General features: G+C 34.4%; 1 protein-coding gene across 3 annotated transcripts in view; it reads right to left on the bottom strand.

Annotated features, from left to right (window-relative positions):
* The window catches only part of TTC27 (tetratricopeptide repeat domain 27), a 114,181-nt gene that overhangs the window by 85,985 nt on the left and 15,956 nt on the right, over window positions 1-12,240 (bottom strand). For all 3 annotated transcript variants that reach the window (XM_004174637.5, XM_072927212.1, XM_072927213.1), the window contains 4 exons: window positions 11,968-12,108; window positions 9,185-9,287; window positions 6,740-6,904; window positions 2,419-2,555 (listed from right to left, as the gene is read on the bottom strand). In XM_004174637.5, the coding sequence (XP_004174685.2) occupies window positions 2,419-2,555; window positions 6,740-6,904; window positions 9,185-9,287; window positions 11,968-12,108 (546 nt within the window). The remainder of the gene's footprint in view (window positions 1-2,418; window positions 2,556-6,739; window positions 6,905-9,184; window positions 9,288-11,967; window positions 12,109-12,240) is intronic.

The raw sequence follows: 12,240 nt of genomic DNA, 5'->3' as shown, positions 1-12,240 counted from the left end.
TATTTTGAATGTATTTTAATGGAATTTAATTACTGTAAAATAACTTATTCACTCTTCCTACTGAACAAGACTAAGAGCAGAACTTTAAGACCATGGAGGTAAGCACTCCAAAATAGGAGATGAAAATTAGGTGGGACCACTCTCAACTTATCCAAACTGTCAGGAAATTTAATTTTCTTAGGAAATTTTCCACTCATCCAGGATAAATCCTATCTTGAGACAAACAGCATTTTCCTTCATCTGCAAATGGCAGATGTAAAATAAGAACTCTGGAGCGAACTGGAAGACAATTTGCCTATTTAAATTTAGCTTTTCATATGCATATGATACTGCTGTGGAGATTCTCAGCACCTCTCGAGACTTAAGTTCTATGTATTGCCATGAGTAGTCTTTTAAAGTAGATAAGATACAACAAGCATCCTCCCTAAACTCAGACAGGGATGCAATGATGTTGTTGGTAGTTTTTGGCAGAAGGAAAATAGCATTAACTTCTATTTTAGCTAAAATAACTTCAAGATACACTCAAGACCAACAAATTTTAAATCAAACTGGCAAAAGAATCACTGGGATTCACTGCTGAAGTTAATTACACTGTACTGACAAACTATATTAATAAGTTGTATTTTGATACTACATTATCAATAAAAATGTTTTTTGAAAAGGGGAACAAAATGAAACCTTTAGTTTGTAATTCAGTATATACATGAACTGAATAATCTACTTAGCCAGATCTGGTGTGATGCCAGATCTGGTTAATAATATGTCTGAACCCGAAATACCTCAGGTTTTCCTCAAAGCAGCACATGGTTCTACTACACAATTTTCTAGAATTTGACACACACAAGATGCAGAAATAAAAAGTTCTGGTTTTTAATTTTTAGGTCTTTTTGAGAAGTACAGTGTGGGAACAGAAGGCCTCACTCTCTTTAATAAGGAGCTTGAGTAACTTATGACAGAATTATACAACACAGTCACTGAGAGGTGCATAAAACTCAACTCCCTCCCTGCAGCCAGAACATCGTTTCTAGCTTTGCCTTTCCACTTTTCCAAAAGTGTAGATATGTTTACTTTCTCCAGCATTATTCTCAAGTTACACTCAGTAAAATTTTAGTAGGAAAGTATGGATCACATCAGCATTACTGCCTGATTTTTAAAGGTTCGAATTACCCAAATTTTCTTTCTCAAATTCTCTGCTAAACTTACTTCAGAAGTCCTTGCCTGTTCATTGGAAGGACATTTGAGTACAATGCTTGATTAGCAAGGACAAAATACTTCATTCTGAGTTATACCTAGAGCCTAAGGCAGTGTAGCCATTTTTATTGAAATGATGAAACAATTTTATTCCAAACTACAGTCTTTATCAGAAATAGACTACAAAGGCAAATTTGTGAGCAACTGGGAAAAAACATTCAAACAATATCAAACATTCAAACAGTTGGGAACTCTGAGAACAATCATATCCTATCATCCTAGCATCCTATCATTTAGTTCTAGGTAAGTTGCAATTGATGTCTGTAACTAAGTGCGACATTCACCGGGCAGCCTCCCCTGAGCTCTCACTATCCTATAAGGGGCTGTCATATGTAGTTCTACCATAAGCCTAAGTTGTGACACGTGTAGTCAACCTTGTTTCATCAAATCAAATGCAACACCAAGGATGGGCAAACAAGAAAAATCTAGATTAGTCTACTAAGATATTTATGCCTTCAATTTAGAAATAGAGAAATTTTGACAATTTTTTTGCTTAAGATCCCTGCTTGACCTGGAAGTCTACCAAGGCACAATATTTTTTAATAAAGGCTTTCCTACTTGAAGTATAAACTTGGGACCATAATGGCTCAATTCATCTCTGGCTTCTTTAGCAAGTTCAAATAAATTACATCTCTTTATGAGGGAAAAATGCCATCCTAAATCAATACAGTTGTTCTCAAGCAATTTATAATTGCAGTCATGATGTGTACCCTTAAGATCAGTAGGACCAACTCAAATAATTCATGCCATAGGAGTAAGTAGAGCAATTTCCTATCTTTGCACTGTAACTGAATACATCTGCCAGTCTGCAGGAATCTCTGAAATCCTGTGGTGCCTTGTGGGCTATTTTGAAAATCTGCTTCTCACCTGTTTTCCTAGCTCCATCATTCTTAGTCACTAAAAATTAATGTATGAACTGTAGAAGATCATATTTGCAAACATGCTCTAAGTTGAGTAGCCACATCTGTCTTGCAGACATTCATAAGTTGCTTTACCCCATCTCCTTTAATATTAGGCAAACTACTGCCCCACAGCTCTTCTACGAACTTTCAAAAACCCCAGCTAAGTTTCTCTAGGCAAAACACACTTTTCCCTAGCAGACACCCAACAAAATACTCAGAACATTTTCATTTTAAGAAATTAAAACAATTCTTCTCAGATACATACTATTGTTAAGTGTTCTAGAGGTGTTGGAGCTGGACTTAATTCACTGTGAGGAAGGAAGAATCCATCTGTTCTTTGGACATCCAAAATAAGCTGTGCAACGTATTTTTCCTGAAATCGTGTTCTCTTTCCCAAAGCACCTATAGAAAACATGTTTATATTCATTAACACTAAAATCTAGTTATTTAATCATATGCTAGACAGCTGCTACCAAAAAAAAAAAACCCAGACAAAATAGAGAAATACATTGAGAATTAACCTATGAAATTTAGCAGTGGTTTAAGTCTGCTTGATCTCTTTGCAGTGTTCTCACTGACAGCAAACATACAAAATAATATACATTACAAACACACAAACACAGCTATATAGGTCTTGCAAAGCTGCTTTTAATTATATTCCCTATAACCCAGCATTTTGAAAACTCATAGTCATAAAATTTCATCACTTCTCTACTTATTTCCAAGAAATAAACCAAAAACGATTGTTCAATTCACCTGCTAGAAGTGACTACATAGAGATATTTATGCAAATGAAAATCCCATACCTTACAGGCCACCATTTTAAACATTTCAAACCTTTATTTGAAGAGTAGGTCTTTGACAAAGGATCACAGACATGATGCTACTAGAATATGGCATGTAAGGTACTGTAAAAGTAATATTGTGAGTGAGTGAAACAGCAAACCAGTGATGCCTCTATAATGAATTAACCAATATGCAGAATGCACAACATGAAATTCCACTCACTGTTGTTTCTTCAGTTTCTTATTGGACCTACTGACAATTTTTATCAGTTTTTAAAGGGGTACTTGACATTTACACCAAATTGTAAGGAAAACCACATCTGTTCCTCTTCTGTTAGCAACTTCTTTGCAAAATGCAGAGAAATAAAAGAGTAATTTCAGGACAGTAACTTAAAATAACAGAATTTTAGTTCCTAACCAAAGCCAAAATGGAACTCAAAATTACTCTATAAAATTTGAAGGTTTGCTTGTTCATTATTACTGTGATACAATGCTGAGATAATGTGAAATGGAGGAATGAGAGCTAATCCACTGCTGCTTTTGCAGAATCAATTAAGATCAAATAAAGTTCTTACTTTTGTGCTAATTTTGAACAATTTTCAGTATATAAAATTTTTGAGGTAAAGATAATTGACTACTCATGTGACAAAGGCCTGAAGATGAGGCCACTGTCCATAAGCATCATCCAGCAGAGGGACTGAAATAGCAGTCACACTTTTCTTCCTGAAAGTGGAAGGAGATGAGTAGGGTGACCAAAAATTAAACTGATTTCTCCTTTTCTGCCAATTACTCCTTCTAGTGGAAAAGCCCCGTATTAATAGTTTATGAAAAAATGAAAAAGGTTCTAAAAATAACAATTTGAAAATCACACTGCACACAGCAGAGAGAGACACACAGAAAGAAATCCTGGCTAATGATTCATACTAATTTCACACAGTAGCATTCAATTCTCTATTTCAATACTGCTTGAAAATCACTATGCTGTAATTCACTTCCTCTTATGTCTTACTGCCTAAATAGCTGAAGGAAACACTTGCAAACTTACTCTGGATACCAATAAAATTGCTTACTACCACTCAGAAACTGTGATTTGTTTATGCTGTCATGTGCACATACCTCCCACCCCATTTTTTAAACCTAAGAATTCCTCACTATTACAGGGACAAAACACTATTTTTTCCTTGAAAAATATGTATCACATGTGTTAAAGCTGAGAAAAAATTTGGTTTGTTTATACCAGTGCCACCACAGGAGTCTTGAAGGCTGGCTGGATAATGCCTTGAGAAACCTGCTGTACTGGGAAGTGTCCCTGTCTTTGATCTTTAAGGTCCCTTTCAACCCTAAACATTCTATGGTATATCCTCACAAAGTAAAAGGAACCTAAACAGCAACTTCGCTTTCTGTTTCATATTAAAAGTTCCAAGAGATGCGTTACGGGGTATGAAAAGAATAAACAGATCTCAGAGTTCAGCATTATTAATCCTCTAGATCTGTTAATCTCAAATTTATTTTTGATTACTACTCTTCATTTGACTAAATTTATATGCAAGAAGGATATTGGAAATTGTTTTGTAGAGTTATTGATGGTTATGACTCAGTGTGAGGAGGATAATGATGCTTTTTAGTAAAAGATGAACACGATACATATTTGGATAAATGTGACTTAAAAACCTTACACAAACCAAGTATGATTTATTCATATATAAGTGAAATAACTTTAGAAAATACTGGTCCTAAAAACTCTGATTGAAGAACAAATATGTATTTACATGCTGTAATACAATACTCAGCTAGTAAGGATTACAATCATTAATGCACATAAACCTCTCCAAATCCTTTCCTAAAAAGGAAATCCCTCCCAAAAGCCTTAAAAATGTCTTTGTTAGAGATTGGATTTTTACATTAAACCGAAGTCTTTTTCGATGATGCAACATTCCTCCCATTTAGCCCAAACATGCATGTCAAATGAATTTGCCTAGAATGCAAACAATTCCCACATGTTCAGTTCATTTGCCTTCAGGTTAGACATAACTATGTTAATAGATTTATGGAGATAAACCACAGAACATTTAAGAGTTTCACAATATTTTTCCAAGATACTGTGTCACCATGATCTTTCTCTGGGACTATCATAACCTCTTGGTAAAGTAATAAAAAATATAAATAATTCCACTGCATCCAGTCTTTTTTTTTCCTTCTCCAAACAAGAAGGTTTTTTCTAAGTTGGTTTAAGGAAATTATTAATCCAAAATCTGAAGATCTCCTTTAAAGGAAAAAAAAAATCCAACATGAAGACTGTATCTTTGATTTTACTTACTCTAGCTATAAAAATGTAATTAACTGATTATCATCATAGGTACTGATGTTTTTAATAAAAAGAACAAGATTTTGACTCATTTTAAAGAACAGTACTTAATAATACCAAATTGGCAATAAGTGCCACACTTGGAACACACCACGTGCACAGATTTTGTTGCATACAGGGAAAAGAGGATAGGATCAATTTAAATGTATAGATTTTAATCAGATATAAAGTATTATGTATTATTTCCATTATACATCTTTCAAAGTAAGCTTTTAAAACCTTTGAATAAATGAGCATGGACTTCCAAATAATTTCTCAAAGTTTGTGTTTCTTTGGGGTTTTATTTAGTTTTTTGTGTGTTTTAGGGTTTTTTTTGCTGCTGATGGCTTGGGGTTTTTTAAATTAAATTATTAAAATGATTCATGGTATAAACAGAATAAGCTGCAGTTCCAACCTAGATACGAAGGAGCCTTGTGGCATACACTGATACAATAAGTGAGGAAGCTGCAAGTTTCAGTTCCTTAGCTCTTTCCACTAGTAGGTGTTCAAGAAAAAACTAGATAAAGATTTTTTGCATTTCTATTCAGATACAATCAAAAGTTCTCACACAGAAAAGTGTGATTTTATGTTGTTTTGATTGCCTAGCAGGACCAGCTAGACCATAGATCTATACCTATACATGGAAAGTTTTAAGTGCAGCACTCTGATCTTGCTGACACCAAAAAATATGTTCTGAAAGGATAATTATGAAGTCTCCATAGTGATTGAATCCTTGTGATTTCTGTTCATCCGAAATTTAACTTCCCTACTTATTTTCCATGATGATACCAATCCCTGGAGCGACTTCTAAAAGCTACTAATACAGAGTAGATCTAGGCTAGTGGCAGAAAAGGTGACTGTATCGAATCATCATGCAGACACCTTTATAAGTGTCTCCAACCAAACAAAACAAAAAATATTCATCATGACACCAGTAGATGCAACAGACATAGAATTTGACATGAAACACTAGAAAGAAGGCTTATAATACCCCAACTCCTCAACCATTCAGAAATTATTTAACTTGAAATACCTCTGGTTTTCCTCAAAGCAGCACATGGTTCTACTACACAATTTTCTAGAATTTGACACACACAAGATGCAGAAATAAAAAGTTCTGGTTTTAAATTTTTAGGTTTTTTTAAGAAGTAGACTGCGGGAACAGAAAGCCTCACTCTCTTTATAAGGAGCTTGAGTAACTTATGACAGAATTATATGACACAGTCACTGAGATTTGCACAAAACTCAACTCCCTCCCTGCAGCCAAGCAATACTCCCTCTCTTCCAAGCAATACTAATTTTAGGAAGACAAGTAAGACCTACCTGTTAAACATCAAGCTTTTTCAAATTACAGTTATTTACTCCTTGGATATATCACAAAAAATTCCCAACCAGCCATAAGTTAGTTTGATCCAACCAATCATCCTCTTAGACTTTACAAGCAAAGTAAACCTTACCTGTAAGGTTTATCTGCAGTTTTGTTATGTCTTTAGCCATATTGAAACAGTATTTAGCTTTTTTATATTCATAGTAAAACAAAAACGTGTAGGCAGACTCAAGATGGAACTGAACTGCTAAGTGCCAGCTTTCACCATCTGTGAACAAATCTTCTGCTTCTGTGACTGCAAATTAAGAAACAGAAAAGAGATGAGAATGCAGTTCAGGAGAATGATATTTTAAAAATCCATTTAATATACCATGAGAGAAAGTCTGTTGCTCTTTACACCTTCACACATTTAAAAATTCACTGACAGTGTATAGAAGATATGTGATTTAAAGCATTTTTCAAGTTATATATCTAAGGATTATTACCAGAAAAAAAGAAAAGTTCAATCTTTGCTTATATTTAACAGCAAAGCTGAACTGGGAAATATCACTTCTGCAGAAAATAAACAACTCTAACTGTATTGGACCTTCTAAAGAACATAAGAACAAAATATTGAGCTAATACCCACCTGTTAAGTAGAAAGCTTCAAATTAAAGTTTCAACAGCAGATTGAGCATTGAATGGTGCCTTAGGTTTCATAAGACATTTTCTGTTTGGTGGCTTTTTGTTTGTGTATTGAGTTTTTTTTTAGTTGATTTTAATAATTATTGACTTCCTGAGTGATAAAGATCATGTTCTCCATCTGAACTGGAGAAAGTACTTTTGTGAACAGATCTGAAGTCTTTACGAAAGAAGACTTGACTTTTTTTCATCCAGCATTAAAGCATTTGTATTGTATTTCTTATATATTCAAGTTCTACCAAAGTACAGTAAATTACAAGAGAATATTCCTGCAAATGCAGACCATTAAGTTGAAAATTATTCATGCCGATTAGTCTTAAATGGAAGTGGGTTTTTGCTTTATGCTTTATTTCTGCATTTTGTAAAAATATTTAGATAATAAGAATTCCAAAAAAGCTTACAGCATCACAATACTTTAAAAGAACTGGTTACCTGGTTGTAGCACTGAGGCTGTGTTTCATAATGGATGCTTAATTTTTCAAATAATCTTTATTAATGGTGTTAAAAAGTCTTACTATAAAAAATATCATTATCAAAGATTTTTTAAAACATTTTCTCTGAATTTTTTGATTTTTTTTAAATTTAGAGATTGGCAGTCAAATCTTGCATAAACAGATTTTACTGTTTTAATCTCCTAGGCATGGTTTTTTTTTGTCAGTATTTGTTAATCCTCAAAACCTTTCACTTAATACAGAAAGCTGCCAAGTCTGAATATAGTTTTTACACAGCTTTTTAAATTCACTAAATCAAAATTTGCATAGAAAAATCCTGTCTAGTAACAACTTTTTCAAAGATGAGATTTTAAAATTCTTTTTAAAAACCCACAAACTAGCAACTTAACTATTACTCCAAGCCTACAAAATACTGGGTATGCAGGTACAAGTGGAAACCACACAAAAATGCAACTTTTGCATGGAGTGACACAATATAATTTCAAAGGAAAAAAAAGTTAGGTTATTGTGTTTAATCGTGCATTACAACTAGATTTTCCACAGCTAGCAAGCTTCAATGAGCTGAATACAAGATTACTTGTGCTAAAGCCATAGGATGAACTCAAACGGCACACTGGGAAACAGTCTTACCACTGCCTAAACACCATTTACTCACAGTGCTTGACAAGTTGAAGCACTTTGAGACTTCAAGGACCTTTGAGGAAAGCTTCACATCGTTACTTATACTGATGTAGTATGTGGCACTGATGTCCCAAATTTATGACATCCTTCTGGCTCCCCATACCATGTTTGGCACATGGCCAAAGTGATGGGAAACTGCACTAAGTCCCATTGGTTTTGCATAACAGCTGCTTCAGAATAGCAGGGAATCCTTGCAGCTGTCTTCTATTCAGGTGATGATACTGATCTAACACTTGAGAAAACCATAATTTCTCCTGAATTTGAAGGTCTTTTTCTCTAGTAAATAACACAAAGTTTTCTTGAGAACTTGATATAGACAAGCAAGCGGGTTATTCAAGCCCTACTTAAAGACAATAAAAGGTTTAAAAGTATTTATTCTATGGAATATGAAAGCACCTGTTTGAAATACCAGATGGCTTCACTGAGAAAATAAACAGACAGCAAAATCTACCAGAAAGAAACTCACTAAATAATCAGGCGTGGTTTACATCATCTATATGTGAGAACCATATCCAAAACTCTCAAAACTAGTCACTGTCAAAAAACCTTTGTCTACAATCACATTTTCATCTTTGAGGCTGAAAAACAGTATGTGCCTTACAAGTCCATGCCAACTTAAGTGAAATTCTGTCCCCTCTCCACTCATTGCAATTACATAAGTGCCTGATAAGCATTTTAACAGTTATGACTATAAATTCCCCTCCCTATGATATCTTAAAAGAGATGCTGCAAGCCAATAAAACAAGTAAGTAGAAATATACCTTGTTTTACACAGGCCTGGGCAAGAGTAAATAGCTCAGGTGATCTCTCCTCCAACAACTGTTGGTGAATATTTATACATCTTAGAGTCCACCAAGGTAAACTCTGAAAGAAAATATAGATACTTCAAGTTCATAACAAGTACAGACCTTAAAGAAAACAAAAGAAAAAAAAAAAGGAAAGTGGCTTTATAATACAGATTTTGTCGTCTAATCAATTCTACTTTCTAAAAAATACAAACCTGTCTAAAATAGTTGTTTTATAAAAAAAAAACATAACCTAGCGTAAAGAGGAACATATCCAAGCAGTTTAACAGTGCTTCAAGGGTTTGATGGATTTTCCCCTCTATTAATTTATCTAACTGCTCTTTGAACCCTGCAAATCTTTAGTACCACTATCTGGTAAGAAATGCTGTGAACAGCAAAAATAAGGAATACGTGTATGCATTTATTTTGGAGCAGCCACTTCTTACTTTGATTTCATAGCTCCTAACTCTTGTAACAGACAAACACCCAAATAAAACCAAAAACCCAAATCCAGCTGTTTCCTACTTATCTTCTTTTGTGTAACTTAGATTATTTTAGTAGAAAGCCATGATCTCATTCTTCAGCAATCTTCCAGCCTGAAGAGTCCTAAACTATTTAGTTACTCTTTATATGGAAGCCCGTCAGTATTTCTGATAATTCACTATCATCCTTCTATAAATTTTTTCCTGTTCTGTTTGACCTTCTTTTATTTCTTCAAGTGGCAGCATAAAGGAGTCTGAGAGAGGCAGAATAGGAGCAGAATTGCTCTTGAGAATACATTACAACCACAATTGAAATTCCTAATGTCTGTATGTTGAACTTCAGAAGGGCAAAGATTTTACTGAACTAAGCAATCACTCTACAGCAGGCAGAGTTGAACTACAGCCCAGGAAATACCTGATTTTAGAAAGCTGTGTGCACAAAGCATAAATCCCCCACAGTCTCTTAACCTCTTCTCTAGTTGCAACAGGAGAAAATGCATGGAGAAATGAATTTTAATACTCTAGTCTCAAAATTATACTAAAGATTATAATCTGTGAATGTAGAGCACACCTCTACAGAGGCTCTAATGAGCTATTATTCTGGTGATGCTAGCACACCAATCATTTTCTATGAAAGATGTTTGATTGCTTCAGAAGCACCCATCTTCTGAACTTTTTATGCAGGTATGCCTCAGACTGACCTAAGGGTTGTGCAGTATTCAAGCACAAACATCTAAACTAATTACATGGAGCTGATTCTAATGTCCCTAGAAAGGAACTATCAAAAAGAGTAATAGCATCTATTTCCAAGAGCAATGAAAGATGACTTTTGATATCAAGCTATCAGAGTAAAGCACACAAACAGGCTTTGTGAAAGAGGTCAGATCCCAACATTTCATCATTTATTTAGAAACCTAGAGGCAATTTAAGTAACAAGTTTCAAATTACTTGAGTTTAGCTTTATACAATGAAGTACTAATTTTCCCACACAACAGTGGGATACAATGATACAATGTCCTGAGACCTTATGCTTACCACTTAGAAATTATAGAATCAGTGAGAATATATTTTTTAAATTTCAGATAAGCCAGCTAAGCTGCGTACAATATTCTATTTGCAATGTTTTTTGAGAGTAAAATTGAAAATTAGGAGATTATTTTAAGCATTTACTCTTACATGTAAAATAACATACAGGGCTTTATTAATGCTTTAGGCAATACACTTTGAAGCATTTTACACTGTTTTAAATTTATGTGCACTACAATTAAAGCAGCAAAAGTATTAAGAGGCCACTTTTGAATCAAGCTGAAAAGAAAAAGAAGGGCAATCTTTAATTGCTACACCAATCAGTTGATGAAAGTAGCTCCTATCAGTTGTTGCCTTTGAACTAATATTCAAACTTAATGTAGATAAAAATAATTGAACCTCAACCCTTTAGAATAAATTTCCCCATTATGTCATTCTTGGAGGACGCATCAGGGGAATTTTCTATACCAGGTACATTTTCTGTTTCTCTGACTGACCCAGTTGCTGAAATTCAACAGCACTCATCTGTGAATAAGAAGGAAAATGATGGAAGAACTTGGCTTCCAGAAATGCAGTACAGCCAACATCTCCCACACAGTTTAATTCATCACTCATACAAAGACCCAGCTGGAAATGGATGTTGTCAGCCAAGCATAAAGACAGGCCATGTGGCATTTTGATCTCTAGCCAAATTTTGTTCAACTGGAATTCAATAACAAGAAGTTGCTGCTGTTAAAAGTCCCCCACTTCCAGAGAGTCCTGCTACCAACCAGGCTGCTGCCAAACTACAAGGGAGCTACAGACCCTCTAAGAGGTGCGTCATCATGTCTGCTTGTTTTTAACACACATACACAACAGAGATTCAGAGTTAGAATTCATACAGTAACAATTAACAGTATCCAAAAGCTTGTTAAAAAGGGTATAGGATACGTAAGCTGCATTATTGGTCATTCCCAGCTTACCCCCTGACTAATAATAACACAAAGTATGTGTCTGGATAAAGTTAGTTGTATTAAATTTTCTAATTTTTCCAGCTAATGAAGACAGTGAGTAAATAGCTTATCTTTAAGAAGAAGATATTTGTGATTAATTGCAATCACTTTGTCCTAATTGTTTCTTAGAGGGAAGAGCCTCAGAGCTACAGGAAAATAAATCAAAGTCAGAATAATTCAATGAGGTACGAAGAAAACGAGAGAACCAATTAAGGTGTAAGTAGCGGGTAGTCATAGTCATTAGTCACATACTTCTTACCTGGAGAGATGAGAGTTTGTGTCTTGAATTCACAAGGATTATCCTGGCTATAAGCAGCAAAATAGGATGTGAGGTCAAGGTATAGACTGATTCACCATCTAGAACCAGCATCTTCAGAATAGTTTCATGCAGCATTTTTGGCTAAAAGAAGGAAAAAAAAAAGACAAGTTTCAGGAAACTTAAGTTTGATAAAAAATAAGGTCATATAGACCAGAAAAAAAAAAAAACAAACAACTATTAAAGTATTTAGGGAAAAATGTCTCTCAAAACATA

The sequence above is a fragment of the Taeniopygia guttata genome, chromosome 3, assembly GCF_048771995.1.
Source record: "Taeniopygia guttata chromosome 3, bTaeGut7.mat, whole genome shotgun sequence".
Classification (NCBI taxonomy): domain Eukaryota; kingdom Metazoa; phylum Chordata; class Aves; order Passeriformes; family Estrildidae; genus Taeniopygia; species Taeniopygia guttata.
This window is presented reverse-complemented; position numbering and strand designations above follow the sequence as displayed.